Below are 20780 nucleotides of genomic sequence, written 5' to 3'. Positions count from 1 at the left end.
GGTTCGGGAGGCTCTTCATGGAGTCTGGAAAATATAGCCTACTTCAAACTTGAGGACCAGTGTCAAAAGTCATCTGACATGAGATTACTAGGTTAATCATCCTTCTATATTTTCTAACAACCAAAAAGGAGGATTTAGGAAAGGGACAACTCAAATAAAAAAAATATTTGCACATGTGCAGAACAGGTAGACCTTACAGTGAAATGCTTACTTACAAGCCCTTAACAAACAATGCAGTTTTTAAGAAAAATAAGTGTTAAGTTAAAAATAATTAAAGAGCCGCAGTAAAATAACAGTAGGAGGCTATATACGGGGTACAGGTACAGGTACAGAGTCAATGTGCGGAGGCACAGGTTAGTCAAGGTAATATGTACGTAAAGTTAAAGTGACTATGCATAGATAGTAAACAGAGTAGCAGCAGTGTAAAAGAGGGGGTGGAGGGGAATGCAAATAGTCTGGGTAGCCATTTGATTAGCTGTTCAGCAGTCTTATGGCTTGAGGGTAGAAGCTGTTAAGAAGCCTTTTGGACCTAGATTTGGTGCTCCAGTACCGCTTGCCATGCGCTAGCAGAGAGAACAGTCTATGACTAGGGTGGCTGGAGACTTTGACAGTTTTTAGGGCCTTCCTCTGAAACCGTCTGGTATAGAGGTCCTGGATGGCAGGAAGCTTGGCCCCAGTGATGTACTGGTCTGTACGCACTACCCTCTTTAGTGCCTTGTCGTCAGAGGCCAAGCAGTTGCCATACCAGGCAGTGATGCAACCAATTCAGGATGCTCTCGATGGTGCAGCTGTAGAACCTTTTGAGGATCTGAGGACCCATGCCAAATCTTTTCAGTCTCCTGAGGCGGAATAGGCTTTGTCGTGCCCTCTTCACGACTGTCTAGGTGTATTTGGACTATGATAGTTTGTTGGTGATGTGGACACCACTACAGCCCCGTTGTGCTCGGTCCTCCTTTCGCTGTAGTCCACAATCATCTCCTTTGTCTTGATCACGCTGAGGGAGAGTTATATCCTGGCACCACATGGCCAGGTCTCTGACCTCCTCCTTATAGGCTGTCTCATCGTTGTCGGGGATCAGGCCTACCACTGTTGTGTCATCGGCAAACTTAATGATGGTTTTGGAGTTGTGCCTGGCCATGTAGTCATGAGTGAACAGGGAGTACAGGATGAGACTGAGCACGCACCCCTGAGGGGTCCCCGTATTGAGGATCAGCGTTACAGATATGTTGTTACCTATCCTTACCACCTGGGGGCGGCCCGTCAGGAAGTTCAGGATCCAGTTGCAGAGTGAGGTGTTTAGTCCCAGGGTTCTTAGCTTAGTGATGAGCTTTGTGGGCACTATGGTGTTGAACGCTGAGCAGTAGTCAATGAATAGCATTCTCACATAGGTGTTCCTTTTGTCCAGGTGGGAAAGGGCAGTGTGGAGTGCAATAGAGTGCATTGACTGTGGATCTGTTGGGGCGATATGCAAATTGGAGTGGGTCTAGGGTTTCTGGGATAATGGTGTTGATGTGAGCCATGACCAGCCTTTCAAAGCACGTCATGGCTACAGGCGTGAGTGTTACGAGTCGGTAGTCATTTAGGCAGGTTACCTTAGTGTTCTTGGGCACAGGGACTATGGTGGTCTGCTTGAAACATGTTGGTATTACAGACTCAGTCAGAGACAGGTTGAAAATGTCAGCGAAGACACTTGTCAGAGCATTCTGGAGTACACATCCTGGTAATCTGTCTGGCCCTGCGGCCTTGTGAACGGTCTTGCTCACATCGGCTACGGAGGGCGAGATCACACAGTCGTTCAGAACAGCTGATGCATAGCGGCAGTGCTACTCTTTAGCTCAGTGCGGATGTTGCCTGTATTCCATGGCTTCTGGTTGGGGTATGTACGTACAGTTACTTTGGGGACGACGTCATCGATGCACTTATTGATGAAGCCAGTGACTGATGTGGTGTACTCCTCAATGCTGTCGGAAGAATCCCAGAACATATTCCAGTATGTGCTAGCAAATCAGTCCTGTAGCTTAGCATCTGCGTTATCTGACCACTTCATTTTTGACTTAGTAATTGGTGCTTCCTGCTTTAGTTGTTGCTTGTAAGCTGGAATCAGGATGATAGAATTATGGTCAGATTTGCCAAATGGAGGGTGAGGGAGAGCTTTGTACGCATCACTGTGTGTGGAATAATGGTGGTCTAGAATAGTTTTTCTCTTCCTATGGTTGCACATTTAAACATGCTGGTAGAAATGAGGTAAAACGGATTTAAGTTTCCCTGCATTAAAGTACCTGGCCACTAGGAGCGCCGCCTTTGGATGAGCGTTTTCCCGTTTGCTTATGGCCTTATACAGCTCATTGTCTGCTGTCTTAGTGCCAGCATTCGTTTATGGTGGTAAATAGACAGCTACGAAGAATATAGATGAAAACTCTCTTTGATAGGTAGTGTGGTCTACAGCTTATCATGAGATACTCTCTCTAGGTGAGCAAAACCTTGAGACTTCCTTAGATTTCGTGCACCAGCTATTGTTTACAAAGATACATAGACCGCCACCCTTGTCTTACTGGAGGCGGCTGTTCCATCCTGCCGAAAAAGTGTAAATCCCGCCAGCTGTATGTTTTTCACGTCGTCGTTCAGCCACGACTCGGTGAAACATAAGATTTTACAGTTTTTAATGTCCCGTTGGTAGGATATACATGCTCGTAGTTTGTTTATTTTGTTATCCAATGATTGTACATTGGCTAATAGGAACGACAGCAAAGGTAGATTACCCACTCGCCATCTAATCCTTACAAGGTACCCAGACCTACGTCCCCGATATCTCCGCCTCTTTCTCCTGCGATTGACTGGGACCTTTTCGGGTGTCAGAGGTAAATCCTTTGCGTCCGACTTGTCAAAGATAAAATCTTCTTCCAGTACGAGGTGAGTAATCGCTGTCCTGATATCTAGAAGCTCTTTTCGGTCATAAGAGACAGTTGCAGAAACATTATGTACAAAATAAGTTACAAATAACGCGAAAAAACACACAATAGTACATTTGGTTAGGAGACCGTAAAACGGCAGCCATCTCCAGCGCCGTCAGGCTGCAAGGTGTTGAACTGGATTGGGCAGCAGACCTTAGGTGGTGCTAGAAGGTATTAGAGAGTATCATATCCTTTGCTATCACTTTATCTACATTCAGACTTTCATCAGAGAGCCTCGGAGCCAAATGTCTTATCGCAGAGAGCAGTCGGTAAGGATGGGATCAGCTTTCTCTCTCTCTCTCTCTCTCTCTCTCTCACATGCACGCACGCACGCACGCACGCACGCACGCACGCACGCACGCACGCACGCACACACACACACACACACACACACACACACACACACACACACACACACACACACACACACACACAGAGGCAGACAGAAACACACACACACACACACACAGAGGCAGACAGAAACACACACAGAGTGGAGTGGAGATAGCAATAATAGGATGATCTTCCAGCCGGGGGCCTTGGTGCCTTTAGGGGGTGAGTGTGTGATGTGGGCCAGCAGGCTCGTTATTGCCTTCCCTATCTCAGAGCAGATGGGCCAGTTGACTCTTATCACAGCTGTTTAGGAGATTGAAGCGCAGCCCAGACACAAAAAAGTAACGCACCTGGAGCTCCTGACCCATTTTACACACTGATAGAACATTTGTACACTATGGAGTGAACTGAAAATGTGTTGGTCTAAAGTTGAAATGTGTTCGTCTATACTGGATACATAGGGCTGCACCTGTTTTGATTAATTGACGGAAGGTTTGGGATCAATTCTTAATAGTTTGGCTGTATATACTCGTTCATATGATACGGTACCGTATGAATTCTTATGCTTAGTTGGTTATGTGGCCCAGCCAGGCTACACAGTATGATTGGCTGTATTATGAGGTTCCTCCCAGAGTGTGTTTTGTTTGGCTTTATTATGAGCCCGGTATTTAAAGCTTTAAACAGTAGGTTGGGGTCCTAATTTGCTATTTTATTGCTTGATATTTCACTTTCGTAATTCAGGATATTTTTTTACATCACTATGTTTAAGGCTGCTGTGGGTGGTCGTTGATTTTAGCTTCCCCACCAGCCTGGGCTCTAAATGTGTTTTTCCTGCTCATACCAGAGGGAGCCCAGATTCTCTCTACAGTCTGCAAGTCTAGTGTGTGTGGAGGTTTATAATATACATGTAGTGTACAAAACATTAGGAATACCTTCCTACTTTTGAGTTGCAGCCGCTTTTGCCCTCAGAACAGTCTCAATTTGTCAGGGCATGGAGTCTAAGTCAGTTAAGAACAAGTTCTCATTTACAATGACGGCCTACCCCGGTCAAACCAGGACGACGCTCGGCCAATTGTGCGCCGCCCTATGGGACTCCCTTACACAGCCGGATGTGATGCAGCCTCTACAAGGTGTCAAAAGCGTTCCACAGGGATGCTGGCCCATGTTGACTTCAATGCTTCCCACAGTTGTGTCAAGTTGGCTGGATGTCCTTTGGGTGGTGGACCATTCTTGATACACACAGCAAATGTTTTGTTTTGCTCATTCACCCTCACTGGCACATTGTGTATGTCTGAAGGGTTAAACATTGTTCTTTAACCAGTCTCCTCCCCTTCATCTACACTGATTTGAAGTGGATTTAACAAGTGACATCAATAAAGGATCATAGCTTTCACCTGGTCAGTCTGTCATGGAAAGAGCAGGTGTTCTTAATGTTTTGTACACTCGGTGTATGTGTGCCTACACATGTATGCATTTAGGTTTGCTATGTATTAAAGTTCCTTTCTTTTTTGATGAGAGTAGGCTGAATGTGGTGATGTTGAGAGAGTAGTTCCATGTAACTTCTGCAAGCCATGACGCTCACCATCACAGATTGTTCAGAAGTTTCTGTAGTTAGAAACAGATAAGATTAGCATTCCTGCAACATTATTTTTTTAACATTTTATTTGAGCGCTGAGAAATTAAGCTAATTGATTGCACCCAAATTGGCCCTTTTAAATGTTTAGGATTTGCATAATATTCAATAGTACCCTGAAACAAACTTCTTCCTATTATTAAGACATGACGAATCCAATGCATATTCAAATGCCACCCACGGACCCCCCACACCCACGCCAATCCCACCCCAACAACCAGTAAACAGTTCTCTATTTGTATCTGTATTTATTATGGATCCCCATTAGCTGCTGCCATTAGCTGTTTCCTGGGTTCCAGCAAAATGAAGGCAGTTATATACTATTAAAAATTACATTTCACAACACATTAACTATGTGCCCTTAGGCCACTACTCTACTACCACATCTACAACACAAAATCCATGTGTACATGTGTGTATAGTGTGTAGGTTATCGTGTGTATGTGTCTGTGCCTGTGTGTGTGTGTCTCTCCACAGTCCCCGTTGTTCCATAAGATGTATTTTGATGTATTTTTTAAAAATCCGATTTTAATGCTTGCATGAATTTACTTGATGTGGATTAGAGTTCCATGTAATGGCTCTATGTAGTAATCTGCGCCTCCCATAGTCTGTTCTGGACTTTGGAACTGTGAAGAGACCTCTGGTGGCATGTCCTTTGGGGCATGTATGAGTGTCTGAGCTGTGTGCTAGTAGTTTAAACAGACAGCTCGGTGTATTCAACATGTCAATACTTCTCACAAATACAAGTAGTGATGAAGTCAATCCCTCCTCTACTTTGAGCCAGGAGAGGTTGACATGCATTTTATTAATATTAGCTCTCTGTGTACATTTAAGGGCCAGCCGTGCTGCCCTATTCTGGGCCTATTGCAATTTTCCTAAGTCCCTCTTTGTGGCACCTGACCACACGACAGTAGTCCAGGTGCGACAAAACTAGGGTCTGTAGGAACTGCCTTGTTTTTAAGAAGGCAGAGCAACACTTTATTATGGACAGACCTCTCCCAATTTTAACTACTGTTGCATCAATATGTTTTGACCATGACAGTTTACAATCCAGTGTTACTCCAAGCAGTTTAGTGTCCTCAACTCAATTTCCACATTATTCATTACAAGATTTAGTTGAGGTTTAGTGATATATTTGTCCCAAATAGAATGCTTTTTATTTATTTTTTAGAACTAACTTATTTCTTGCCACCCATTCTGAAATTGACTGCAGCGCTTTGTTAAGTCTTGCAGTGATTTCACTTGCTGTGGTAGCTGATGTGTGTAGCGTTGAGCCATCAGCATACATAGACACACAGACTTTACTTAGAACCAGTGCAGGTCATTAGTAAAGATTGAAAAAAGTAAGGGTCCTAGAATACTACCCTGGGGAATGCCTGACTACCAGGATTATGTTGGAGAGGCTTCCATTAAAGGCAGGGGCAGCAGGTAGCCTAGTGGTTAGAGCGTTGGACTAGTAACCGAAAGGTTGCTAGATTGAATCCCCGAGCTGACAACATTGTTCTGCCCCTGAACAAGGCAGTTAACCCACTGTTCCTAGGCCGTCATTGAAAATAAGAATTTGTTCTGCCCCTGAACAAGGCAGGTAACCCACTGTTCCTAGGCCATCATTGAAAATAAAAATTTGTTCTTAACTGACTTGCCTAGTTAAATAAAGGTGTAAAAAAGAAGATAAAAATAACACCCTCTATTCTGTTAGGCAGGTAAATGTCGATCCACAATATAGAAGGGGATGTGAAGCCCTAACACATAAGATTTTCCAGCAGCAGATTATGAGCGATAATGTCAAAAATTGCACTGAAGTCTAACAAAACAACTCCCACAATCTTTTTATTATCAATTTCTCTCAGCCAATCATTAGTCATTTGTGTAAGTGCCCTATATGTTTAATACTATCCTATTAGCATACTGAAAAGCTGTTCTTAATTTGTTTACTGTGAAATAGCATTGTATCTGGTCAAACCCACACTTTTTTCCAAAAGTTTACTAAGGGTTGGTAACAGGCTTATTGGTCGGCTGTTTGAGCCAGTAAAGGGTGCTTTGCTGTTCTTGGGTAGCGGAATGACATGTGCTTCCCTCCTGAGGCCTGAGGCAACACACTTCCTGTAGGCTTAGATTGAAGAGATGGCAAATAGGAGTGGCAGTATCTTCCGCTATCATCCTCAGTCATTTTCCATCCATGTTGTCAGACCCAGGTGGCTTGCCATTGTTGATAGACAACATTTCTTCTTTCACCTCTTCCACACTTACTTTATGGAATTAAAAATTACAATGCTTGTCTTTCATAATTTGGTCATGGAGGTGGACAGTGGGTTCAGAATTTGTGCGTGGCATGTCATTAAAGTAGTTGGCAATATCAGTGGTGTTTTGTGATGAATGAGCCATCTGATTCAATGAACGATTAGGCCAAATTTGCCTTTTGCCCAAAATTGTATTTAAGGTGCTCCAAAGCTTTTAACTATCATTCTTTATATCATTTATCTTTGTTTCATAGTACAGTTTCTTCTTCTTTTTGTTAAGTTTAGTCACAATTTCTCAATTTGCGTTACATTTGCCAATTGGATGTGCAGCCAGACTTATTTGCCATTCCTATTCCCTCATCCCTATCAACCATACACTTTTTCAATTCCTCATTAATCCACAGGGATTGAACAGTTTACAGTAATTTACTTAATGGCTGCATGCTTATTAGCAACTGGAATAAGCAATTTCATAAATGTGTCAAGTGCAGGGTCTGGTTGCTCCTGGTTACATAGCACAGTCTTCAACATACAGTAGGAATCACTACCAAACTTCTTGTATGACCTCTTATACACAATATTAGGCCCTGCCGATGATGACGGCTGGTGAAATGGTTGAGGAGGTCTGGCATTCTTTTGCCTCAAGTTGTTTAGGAGATACCTGGAGGACCGATGGGAGGTGGGGCCTGATGGACCCGAGCCAGCTGTAGAATCCATCGTGGCTGATGAAGGGGGCGGAATCTCAGACGTCATCATGGCCCTATCAGGGGCGAGCTCTGAAGATCTAAACCAGAGGGAGACAGAACAGAGGACGAAAGTGCAGGTACCTCCGAATCCGATCACGAAGCGGAAGGCCCCAGTGAAGAAGTCTGTGTCCATTCCAGGCTTACCACAGCAAGGGAGGCCCCTATTGCCAAAGGCCGCTGCTGTCAACTTCCATGGCGACTGACGTGCCTTCATGGCTGGTTGGTAGGGTCAAGAATAGGAACATCCACTAAGTCATCCAGAAGCATCCTGCTAACTCCGTTCTCCAGGGAAGGGGTACCCCTTCGTGGAGGGATCACTGCAGAGCACCGGCCAGTCGACTGTAGAGAGACGGGACAGCGGCATCCAGCTATTGGAGTAGAAGAGAAAGAGAAAGTAGGCAGGCGTGGATTCCCTAGTAGCGTGTGTAAGTTCTATACTTGTTTGCTAAGAGTATCCACTTTTCCCCTGTAGTCCTCTGCAAGCCAACAGTTGCTACATTGAACGTCCGGACAGTCCACATTTTTCCAGAATAGAGCAAAAATAAACACAGCTCCTGCAGCGTTGAAAACGTTCGTTAGCTACCTCCATTTGAAACTACAGGCTAGCTAGGCTAGCTGGGCTTCGGTGTCTCTCTTCTTGACAGGAATTTACTAGTGGGCTATGAGCTAAAGTGAGTTCGTAAATACAGCCCACACAAGAAACACACACCCGAGTCACACATCAGTACGGAAAACAGAGAAAGCGGAGGACTTGCTCACTGTATGGATCCTGGCTGCACATACACTATACATGCGGGAGTTTACCAACCAGCAAGTTGGTGCTGTAGAAACAAGCAGTAAATTGCAGGGCAGTGAGCCAAAACACTTACCAATGAGCAGTGTGAACGAGCAGCGCAGTGTGATACCTCCAAGCAGTACTACAATTGGGAGAGTCTGACATGAAATCTCAACCCTAACCCTAGCCTGAGTTCTATGTCGGACAATTAGTATGGAGCTTCAGCTTGGAGTATTGCTTCTTCATCATATGTAATGTATTCCCTGTAAATCTGGTGATTGTTTTTTCCCACCCTCCGTGTTCAGAGAAATTAGCCATTGAAGTCTATTGCATTTTCGCAATTAATTAGTGTGGAAGTACCAGGTTTTGCACACTAGATGCCGCTGTTCCTGCTATTGTCACAACCTTTTATCCATTTTGCTGGTCTTTTGTGTTTATTAAATGGATCACAACATTTTCTTACTTACTTTGGGTAGAAAACCAAAAGCTTTTGCGCATGATGAAAAAAAATTGTGTGATCATCCTCACATGTCAAGCCAGTCCTCCATGAAAGCAATTCACTTTGTCCTTCTCTTAGCAACCTAATGCTTCAACCCAAGTCTTTGAATAGTCCAACAAATGGCAGCTCGCTGAGAGGTCTATCATTATCGTACAATTCTCATATGAAGATTTTTCCTACAAGCCCAAAACTCTTTCTTGTGCTTTTTGCGGTGGAATGACCCGAGAGTGTGTGATGATGACAGAGTGTTTGTGCTGGTGAGATTTGTGTGTGTGCGTGTGCAACTGTGCGTGCATTTGTGTGAGAGATCAGGTACCCTCCAGGCCACCCTGTGTAATGCGCTGTGCTTGGCTGGTATTCAGGTTGGTGCTCTTTGATCCTCTATGGGACATATGAACTCTCTTGGCCCAGGGAGCTATATTTCCCCTGTCTCACACTGAAACCATCAACCACTAACTTGGTACCCTGGACCCTGGTCCTGTGGTGGGCAGACAGGCGGGTAGAGGGAGAGGTCTGTGCGGGTGGCCAAGATGTTCTGGTCCAAGTGCTGCCGAGCCTTGAGACAAGCCTCAGAAAAAAAGCACCCAACCGCACCCTGCCGTGAGAAAACACAATGAGTCTGCCACCTCCTCATCTCTAGACCAGCAGACCAGACTCTGCCTGCCAACAGGAACGAGGGAAAACACACCTATTTCTGTACGGGCTGGGAAAGCAGAGAGTGAAAAGAAAGAAAACACACAATTATTTCTGTGGCAGCTGCATGTGAAAGACATGGGAAGAACAGGGATAGGAAAGTGTGCGGAGAGGAAGAACAAATGATAATGAAAGGAGAGACATGGCTATGGCCTGTGTAGCTTACCCCACTGTGAGTTTAAAGGCTACACCCATCATCTGGCCACACCCATCATCTGGGTTTCCTATAGTGACAGCTTTGCTAATTCTGAGCCTGTCAAAACTATATTGTTCAGCTCCATCACACACACCCGGCAAGGCTTATTTTCCTAAGGGTGTGTTATTATTCTTGTATGAGTTGTGGATTTATTTGAGCAGCAAGCTATATGAGGAGGAGAATCCGAAGCAATGTTGACCACTGGATTGTAGTAAGAAAGAGTCTCTGGAGGGGGTCTTCCTGTTGTCCCTACAGGCCTGATTTTAACCCTGCTCCACATCTGATCCCCTAAAACTCATAGAGCTGGGTCAGGGCCAGCTATAGGGAGCTTACTAATCCAGTTTGGGGCTGGCTAATAATGATGCCTGGCACAATTAGCATGCAACATAACACGACTACAGAGGAGAGTCTCATAGGTGTCCTAAGTGTTGAAGTTGATGATTGGCGTGTCTCTCCTACCACGTGTGTTGGAGGGCCCAGACATCTTTTTATTTATTTTTTATTTTTTATATTTTTTATAACGTTTATTTAACTAGGCAAGTCAGTTAAGAACAAATTCTCATTTGCAATGACGGCCTACCCCGGCCAAACCCTAACCCGGACAACGCTGGTCCAATTGTGCTCCACCCTATTGGACTCCCAATCTTACCTGCCCTTCTTTTCCTATCTTAAGAATGAGAGATGAAGAGTATCGCCTTCTCCCAGTGATATAGAGCTGACAGAGGCCAATCCTGTAACAAGTGGCCAGTGTAGTGGGAGGCGGTAGTGGTCAGAAATAGAACAGAGTTGGGGCACAGCAGAAGGAGGTGGAGGGTTGGTTCTCTCATATGTCACAGGAAGAGGAAGTGCCCCCTCAGAAAACAGCATTATCATGTCCTGAATCTGATTAGGAATTTGGAGGGAAACACCTGTCCCAGCTTGTGTCGTGATACAGCTGTGAGCTCTCCATCCATTTATTCAATGTCTTCCTCCTCACTTTTTCTCCTCTGCTACCACTGTTGTGTAGAAGACGATTAGGACATCCCATTGAGAAGCCTTGAGTCTCTTGTCATTCTTCCAGTAGATTCCTCTTACCAGAACGGAGTTATTTATCAGCTGCTCGGACTGTTCTGTTTTGTTCCCAGCCCTTCTAAGCCAACAATTTATTTTGAAGACTGAAATGATAAGACCGGTTATAAAAGACGTATCTCTGAAATAATACAAAATATTGTTGTCAATTATTTGAGTTTATAGAGGCTCCTAAAAAATAGTTTTGAGTGATAAAACACTGATTGGTAGATAATTCTGCATCTGCGCTGGGATTGTTAGATGAAATCTCAGGGTTGATTTGTTATGAGAGTATATTTCAAAAGACTACTCTCTTCATCCCCTCTAGAAGTCTCCTCCCTCTCTCCTTCCTCCCTGGTGCGATTCCTTCAAAGAGCCCCTGCTGCCAGCCAGCATTTGAAGTGGGGTAAGCTAACATGACACATGAGGAGGGAGGGACGGAGAGAAAGAGAGAGAGATAAGCAGATTCACTCTACTTGGATTCCTCTTATTGACGTCTCCATCTTCCTCCCTTTGCCTTGTCTCATCATCGGCCTTTTAATATCCATTCAAACCATTCCTCTTCTGCTTTCCCTGTCTCTCTCTCCTCTGGTTCTGTTCAGGAATCCAGTTTGTGGTCTCTCCTGCCAGGACAGACAAACCAGACCAGGCCTGATGTCCTGTGGTATTCTGGTGTGTTGACAGGGATCCACCGTGTTCTTCTCTCTTTGTAACACTTCCGCAGAAGGACACACTCCACTCGCTGTGGAATGGTCAAGGTCTGTGGCTGGCTCTTAGCGAGCAAATTAGTTTGTTAGCTTGTTGCTCATCTTTTGGCTGCTAACTGCATCCTGGTTGTGTGACTGACAACAGTATCTAATACAGCGTCCAATAGCAAATGCTGTCAATGATTAGATTAACTAATGCTACCCTGATAACTTCTGCATCAGCTGCTCTGCTTCTCATTGAGGCATGTCCTGATTGTATTTCATTCTGTATTTTATGTACTTGGCTAACTGGGGATGCAGAGCTGTTGCTTGACTCTTTGAGTAGTCTCTCTGGTCAAGTGGATCATTTATTCTCCACTCACTACAGACTTTTAAAGGGAGATCCTGTCCTGCTAAGAGGCTGTGCCTTCCTGTGGTTTTATTGCTAGGTTTCTGTATTGTGTTTATATGTGTGCTGGGTGGAGCCAGAATCTGGTTTTGGGGTTCATTCCATTTGATAGAGACTTTGATTAGGACTGAAGTTATTCTACAAACAAGCTGTGGAAACTGTTGGAAATCTACCTAATTTCTGAACCACTTCAAAAGCATACACGTACCTGGTTTATATTAAGTGGGTCTATGTGTCTGAATGCGTGACTACTAGACTTGGACCCAAATGGTCAGACCCATTCTTTACTGCTGCATCACAAGCTTCCAGGAACCACTCCTCCACCCTCAGACCTATTAACTGTTGCCACAAGAAAAGGGCAACCAGTGAAGAACAAACACCATTGTAAATACAACCCATATTTATGTTTATTTATTTTCTATTTTGTACTTTAACCATTTGCACATCGTTACAGCACTGTATGTATACATAAAATGACATTTGTAATGTCTTTATTCTTTTTGAACTTCTGTGAGTGTAATGTTTACTGATCATTTTTATTGTTAATTTCACTTTTGTACATTATCTACTTCACTTGCTTTGGTAATGTTAACATATGTTTCCCATGCCAATAAAGCCCCTTGAATTGAATTGAATAGTAAATAGTGTGTGTGTGCGTGTGTGTGTGTGTGTTGCGTGCATTGTTTGTGTGTGGATACGTTAACTCATGCCTATCTCTTAATGGCGTAACAGTCATTACACATCTGGTGGAATTTAGTTTGGAGACACACACACATGTAGACACACCCACGCATTGTTTATCCAGTCAGACTGACTGGGCAAGTTAGCAGGGGTACACAGTCTACAGGAGGGGCAAGAGTGCCCCCTTAAGGTTTAGAATAGACACTTCTAGAAGAGAGCCACACTGGAGTTCGCCCTCACACACACACACACACACACACACACACACACACACACACACACACACACACACACACACACACACACACACACACATGCAGGAGGTCAGACGCACGCACTCCATGGCCCCCAGCACCCTGTCCATAGTAGAGCAGTTACTCAACAAGACCGGCTGGTTATGGAGCCTTGTCTCACACCCTGCCAGTAAAAACCTCACCCCCGCCCCGTCTGACCAAACGGCCTGGAGAAAACACCAGGGGAGAGGGGCAGAGAGAGGGGGGGGGGGGGCAAATTACAACCATACCTCCTCAACCCCCCCTCTTTCTACCCCTTTATAAGAACTCTTGTCTTCCTGGAACCCACAAGGAAATACAGGCTTATGTGCTCTCTCTCTCTCACTCTCTCTCTAACACTCTCTCTCTCTCTCTCTCTCTCTACCTCTCTCTCTCACTCTCTCTAACTCTCTCTCTAACTCTCTCGATATCTCTCACACACACTTACACAAACGGTACACATTAGGACCCACACACAAGCATGCGTACACACATATGGCCAGGTCACAGCCCTGGCATTTTAACCACGCTAACTATGTGTCCGCTTACGACACGCTTAATCGTTACAGCCCCTCCGCCTCAGCACACAGCTAAGCCCATGATGTGCGTCTTCCTGAGGAAAATACTCGATAAATGACACCAATTTCTCGGTCATGCTTTTCAGAAAGTTTGTTGAACGTTTTGTAAAATTCTTCCCACCAACATTCATCATCACAGTGACAGTGAAGTAAACCAAACGTTTATCTGGCTGTGTGACTTCTAATATTCCATTATAGCTGTTCTCTTTGTGGAAGAGCAGTGTCTCTGGTTCAGTCGAGCTCTGTTCTCTTGCCTTTGTCTCATTTTCTGTGTGAAGATGGCGTGCGGCCCAATGTGAGCCCCTCTTTCTCCCCATCCAGCCCCAGTCCAGGCCCAGGCTCGCTCTGGAACCGATTCCATCTGATATTAAACACATGGCAGCAGTTAGACAGAGAGACAGAGAACCAGAGAGAGAGGAAAAGGAGTGAGAAAAAAGAGACGAAAAAGAAAAACAGAGTAGATTTTAACATTTGGGATCCGTGTCAGCAACCCCCCCCCCCTCCCCCTTTTCTTTGGTTCTTTCTTTCTCTCTCTTCCTCTCTCCTTCATCCTTCTATCAGCGTATAAAGGATCTAACCTTTCTAACACTGTTGTTTCCTGTCTTTAGTCCTGAGTTAGTCCCCGAACTCCTCCCTCTCTGGTGTTCACATGCTCATCAGACGTATGCACACGCCCGACTGAACTCCTCCCTCTCTGGTGTTAACATGCTCATCAGAAGTATGCACACGCCCGACTGAACTCCTCCCTCTCTGGTGTTCACATGCTCATCAGAAGTATGCACACGCCCGACTGAACTCCTCCCTCTGGTGTTCACATGCTCATCAGAATTATGCACACGCCCGACTGAACTCCTCCCTCTCTGGTGTTCACATGCTCATCAGAAGTATGCACACGCCCGACTGAACTCCTCCCTCTCTGGTGTTCACATGCTCATCGGAAGTATGCACACGCCCGACTGAACTCCTCCCTCTCTGGTGTTTACATGCTCATCAGAAGTATGCACACGCCCGACTGAACTCCTCCCTCTCTGGTGTTCACATGCTCATCAGAAGTATGCACACGCCCGACTGAACTCCTCCCTCTCTGGTGTTCACATGCTCATCAGAAGTATGCACACGCCCGACTGAACTCCTTCCTCTCTGGTGTTCACATGCTCATCGGAAGTATGCACACGCCCGACTGAAGGTCACAGACACACTGGGGACAAACCCAACAGAACAGTGCAGAGGCTCTGCCATGGCATTTGGTGGCCTTTTTATAGAACCAAACACTGACACGTCTCTTAAAGACGGCGAGAGGGAGAAATAGAGAGATGAAATATGACGTTGGTTCCGTTGCAGAGCCCCTGTATAAGACACAGTGTCGACCTCGCTGTGGGTCATGATAATGAGATGCGTTCAACACCCTTTTGGATTTTTCCGGGGAAACGCTTGAAGCTCATGTTATTGCTTATGGCAGATGATAACAGTTCTTATTCTTGACCTGGTGGAAATAGAGGGAAAGGTTATGGTGGAGCTACAGATGGCCCCTCGGTCCAGGTTGTGGTTTTGAGAGGTTCTGGAGATGTTGGGAAAGACTGCTCCGGGGAATGTTGACACATCGGCAGCGTTTAGGGATGTTGGGAAAGTAGTGTTTTTTCCTGTGAGTGGTGCAACAGGGGAATGAACGCCCCCTTAGTACACAGCATCCAGTGGAGGCTGCTGAGGGGAGGACGGCTCATAATAATGGCTGGAATGGAGTCAATGGAATGGTATCAATGGCTGGAATGGTTTCCATGTGGTTGATACCACTCCATTCCAGCCATTATTATGAGCCGTCCTCCCCTCAGCAGCCTCCACTGCCAGGATCCCCAACCTACAGGACGCGCAATCGGTCATATTCATGGTGTGCGTGTGTGTGCGTGTGTGTGTGTCTGTGTGTGTGTGTGTACACAAGAGAGTGAGTGATCTTATTTGTCACATGCTTCTTAAACAACCGGTGTAGACTAACAGTGAAATGCTTACTTAAGGGTAACTTTTCTAAAATGCAGAGTTAAAGATACACAATTAAATAGTAAACGTAAATAGTGACAGGAGGAATAATTACACAGTGAATAACAAGTAATAATAACTTGGCTATATGCAGGGAGTACCAGTACCGAGCCAATGTTCTGTGTGTGTGTGTAGAGTCCAGTGCAAAAAAGGATAAATGCAGGTAGTACATATGTCTACATGTCTGCGTGTGTCTGTTTACCGGTATTTGTGTTCACCTCTGTGTGGCAATAGACATGTTGAGAGTATTTGTCCAGTAGAAGCTTTACTGATGTGTGTCTGCCCTCTACCTCTCAGGTCGTCCACGGCCAGGTTGCTATGGGAAACCATGCTGGCCAGTAAGCAGAAGGAGGCAGTGATGGAGGTTCGTAGACAGCTGGTGGAGGCTGCCAGCAAGGAGAATCTGCCAATCAAGATGAGTCTGGGTAAGGAAGGGCCAGGACACATCAACCATTATACACAGACATACACTGACCACACTCACTATTGGCACTCTCCAAATACACGTATACCCAAATCACAATGCCACAGAATGCACAGACACTGTCTGATCTATGGCTGAATAATTAATAACAGAGGGGAAATGATTGCTGTGAGTAAACACATAATTAGATTATTATAATATATAGTCAAACTCAGAATTTGGAAGGTATGACGTTGAGGGAAAAATGACAATATGTTGATAGAGAGAATGAGTGATAGAGAGAGGGGGGGGGGGGGGGGGGGTGGAGAGGGCAGTGCCCTGCTGTTTCAACAAAGAGACACAGCGCCACCTACAGAGAGCTGTGGTCACTGCGTCTGTGTTTATTTGCCCATGTGGCCACAGAGGGAATCTGAACCACATGTTGGTTTTCTGACACACACACACACACACACACACACACACACACACACACACACACACACACAGACACACAGACACACAGACACAGACAGACAGAGCTCCTGAATACCTTTGTTGTTTGTTAGAGCATTGGGCCAGTAATCGAAAGGTTGCTAGATCGAATCACCGAGCTGACAAGGTAAAAATCTGTCATTCTGCCCCTGAACAAGGCAGTTAACCCACTGTTCCCCTGTAGGCCGTCATTGTAAATAATAATGTGTTCTTAACTGACTTGCCTAGTTAAATAAAATAAAAAAATATATGTGAATGACGCATATATAATTTTTTGAATGATTTAAAAAGTCTATGCATATTCCAATACAAAATGTGTTTACTCTAATTGAGCAACTTAACTTGTTGAGGTGTTTGCAATGCATTATTTATCAAAGTTTAATTAATGCAAACCAAAATTCTTCATTTATGGCCTATACTGAGGCTAAAAACATATTTTGCAGATTCTGATATTCTTTTTCTTGTTGTGCCGGTTAAAGGGTTAATGAAACAAAGAGGTCTGAAGCGGACGGTAAAAATACTAGATGTACTACTAGATGTACTCATAACATACACATACTGTACACTCAAACTCCAATTTGATTCATTTACACTACTGATCAAAGTTTGGGGTCACTTAGAAATGTCCTTGTTTTACATGAAAACATACATGAAATGAGTTGCAAAATGAATAGAAAATATAGTCAAGACGTTGACAAGGTTATAAATAATGATTTTTAATTGAAATAGTAATTGTGTCCTTCAAACTTCGCTTTCGTCAAAAAATCCTCAATTTGTAGCAATTACAGCCCTGCAGACCTTTGGCATTCTAGTTGTCAATTTGTTGAGGTAATCTGAAGAGATTTCACCCCATGCTTCGTGAAGCACCTTCCACAAATTGGATTGGCTTGATGGGCACTTCTTACGTACCATACGGTCAAGCTGCTCCCACAACAGCTCAATAGGGTTGAGATCCGGTGACTGTGCTGGCCACTCCATTATAGACAGAATACCAGCTGACTGCTTCTTCCCTAAATAGTTATTGCATAGTTTGGAGCTGTGCTTTGGGTCATTGTCCTGTTGTAGGAGGAAATTGGCTCCAATTAAGCGCTGTCCACAGGGTATGGCATGAAATTGCAAAATGGAGAGATAGCCTTCCTTCTTGAAGATCCCTTTTACCCTGTACAAATCTCTCACTTTACCACCACCAAAGCACCCCCAGACCATCACATGGCCTCCACCATGCTTGACAGATGGCGTCAACCACTCCTCCAGCATCTTTTCATTTTTTCTGTGTCTCACGAATGTTCTTTGTGATCCGAACACCTCAGTTAGATTTGTCTGTTCATAACACTTTTTTTCAATCTTCCTCTGTCCAGTGTCTGTGTTCTTTTGCCCATCTTAATCTTTTATTTATATTGGCCAGTCTGAGATATGGCTTTTTCTTTGCAACTCGGAGTCGGAGCATCCCGGAGTTGCCTCTTCACTGACGTTGAGACTGGTGTTTTGTGGGTACTATTTAATGAAGCTGCCAGTTGAGGACTTGTGAGGCATCTGTTTCTCAAACTAGACACTCTAATGTACTTGTCCTCTTGCTCAGTTGTGCACCAGGGCCTCCCACTCCTCTTTCTATTCTGGTTCGAGCCAGTTTGCGCTGTTCTGTGAAGGGAGTAGTACACAGCGTTGTACGAGATCTTCAGTTTCTTGGCAATTTCTCTCACGGAATAGCCTTAATTTCTCAGAAGCAAGAATAGACTGACGAGTTTCAGGAGAAAGTTATTTGTTTCTGGCCATTTTGAACCTGTAATCGAACACACAAATGCTGATGCTCCAGATACTCAACTAGTCTAAAAAAGACCAGTTTTACTTATTTTTTAAATCAGAACCACAGTTTTCAGCTGTGCTAACATAATTGCGAAAGGGTTTTCTAATGATCAATTAGCCTTTTAAAATGATAAACTTGGATTAGCTAACACAACGTGCCATTGGAACACAGGAGTGATGGTTGCTGATATTGGGCCTTTGTACGCCTATGTAGATATTCCATAAAAAATCTGCCATTTCCAGCTACACTATTCATTTACAACATTAACAATGTCTACACTGTATTTCGGATCAATTTGATGTTATTTTAATGGACAAGAAAATATGCTTTTCTTTCAAAAACAAGGACATTTCTAAGTGACCCAAAACCTTTGAACGGTAGTGTAGGTGCATGCATGAATTATATGTAGTATGCTATGCACACACACACACACACACACACACACAAACACACACACTGGGCTGATACAGAATGTATATTGGCATGTGGCAGGTCTGTGTGCAGCAGTAATAGAGGGGCTCTGTGGTCCCGCTGCTGCTGTAATCACAGAGGTAAGCAGGCTCACTTAACAAGCAGGTTGGAATATGTGACGGGGGGGTCCCACACACACACATGCAGTATGCTGCCGCCATGGTGGTTTCCTTTTACACATCTGTGTCTGAGAGCAGCACCGTCGTATCCTTCTAATCCTGGGTGGCTTGCTCTCTTATGGGTTTATTTAGAAAAACACCTCACAGGGAGAGGGTAGTAAAGAGGGAGAAAGATAGATTTATACGAGCGGGAGAGCGGGAGAGAGGGAGAGCGGGAGAGAGGGAGAGCGGGAGAGAGGGAGAGCGGGAGAGAGAGAGAGAGAGATGTTGGTATAGCAGTAAGCTGTTGCTCCCCTCTGACAGCCTGTTGACTTAGCCTGTGTCCAGGCAAGTGGGAAGTGCCAAAGCCTTTACAAACTAGATCTTTATACCTCCCTGGCAGAGGACCAAACTTCCACTCCCCTCCTACCCCTCACAGTGTCCGTCTTGCCCCCACACTGTTCCCATCATGCCCACCAGCACTGTGGGACGCCACATTCTAGCCTTGGTCTAATGCCTGTGTGGTCACATGACAAGGGAGGAAACAGAGCTGTAAATTAGTCAGATTTCACACTGACTGCTCACTTACACATACTGTAGTAGTATCCATCCAGACGCTCGCCAGGGCCATATGAGGACCGAGCTCCGGAACGATGTTATTTAAAACTAACTGAGGTGAATGAAGCTACAGCAACCAATGTGATAATGGCTGGAGTCATTTTTGCTTGTTTTTGCTGTTCTCCTAACGCAGTGTCTTCAGAAAGTATTCGCACACTTTGACTTTTTTGACATTTTGTTTTGTTACATCCTGAATTTAAAATTATTATTTTTTGTCACTGCCTGAACACAATACCCCATAATGTCAAAGGGGAATTATGTTTTTCTAAATGTTTACAAATTGATAAAAAAATGTAACGCTGAAATTTCTTCAGTCAATAAGTATTCACCCCCTTTGTTATGGCAAGCCTAAATAAGTTCAGGAGTAAAAATGTGCTTAACAAGTCACATAACTTTCATGGGCTCATAAGTGTACTTATTGTACCCCACATACACAATTATCTGTAAGGTCCCTCAGTCGAGCAGTAAATTTCAACCACAAAGACCAGAGATGTTTTCCAATGCCTCGCAAAGAAGGGCACCTATTGGTAGATGCGTAAAAAAAGAAGGGGGGAAAAAAGACATTGAATATCCCTTTGAGCATGGTGAAGTTAAATCAAATCAAATCAAATGTATTTATATAGCCCTTCGTACATCAGCTGATATCTCAAAGTGCTGTACAGAAACCCAGCCTAAAACCCCAAACAGCAAGCAATGCAGGTGTAGAAGCACGGTGGCTAGGAAAAACTCCCTAGAAAGGCCAAAACCTAGGAAGAAACCTAGAGAGGAACCAGCCTATGAGGGGTGGCCAGCCCTCTTCTGGCTGTGCCGGGTGGAGATTATAACAGAACATGGCCAAGATGTTCAAATGTTCATAAATGACCAGCATGGTCAAATAATAATAATCACAGTAGTTGTCGAGGGTGCAGCAAGTCAGCACCTCAGGAGTAAATGTCAGTTGGCTTTTCATAGCAGATCATTAAGAGTATCTCTACCGCTCCTGCGGTCTCTAGAGAGTTAAAAACAGCAGGTCTGGGACAGGTAGCACGTCCGGTGAACAGGTCAGGGTTCCATAGCCGCAGACAGAACAGTTGAAACTGGAGCTGCAGCACGGCCAGGTGGACTGGGGACAGCAAGGAGTCATC

The 20780-nt window shown here is 44.5% G+C and overlaps 1 protein-coding gene across 1 annotated transcript in view; it reads left to right on the top strand.

Annotated features, from left to right (window-relative positions):
- Positions 1-20780, top strand: part of LOC129855386 (sec1 family domain-containing protein 2-like) — a 180891-nt gene that overhangs the window by 2823 nt on the left and 157288 nt on the right. Inside the window, exon 3 of the mRNA XM_055923002.1 lies at positions 16068-16195. Within this exon, the coding sequence (XP_055778977.1) occupies positions 16068-16195 (128 nt within the window). The remainder of the gene's footprint in view (positions 1-16067; positions 16196-20780) is intronic.

The sequence above is a fragment of the Salvelinus fontinalis genome, chromosome 5, assembly GCF_029448725.1.
Source record: "Salvelinus fontinalis isolate EN_2023a chromosome 5, ASM2944872v1, whole genome shotgun sequence".
NCBI classification, from domain to species: Eukaryota; Metazoa; Chordata; class Actinopteri; order Salmoniformes; family Salmonidae; genus Salvelinus; species Salvelinus fontinalis.
Note: the sequence above shows the minus strand (reverse complement) of the source record. Positions and strands in the feature narration are given on the sequence as shown.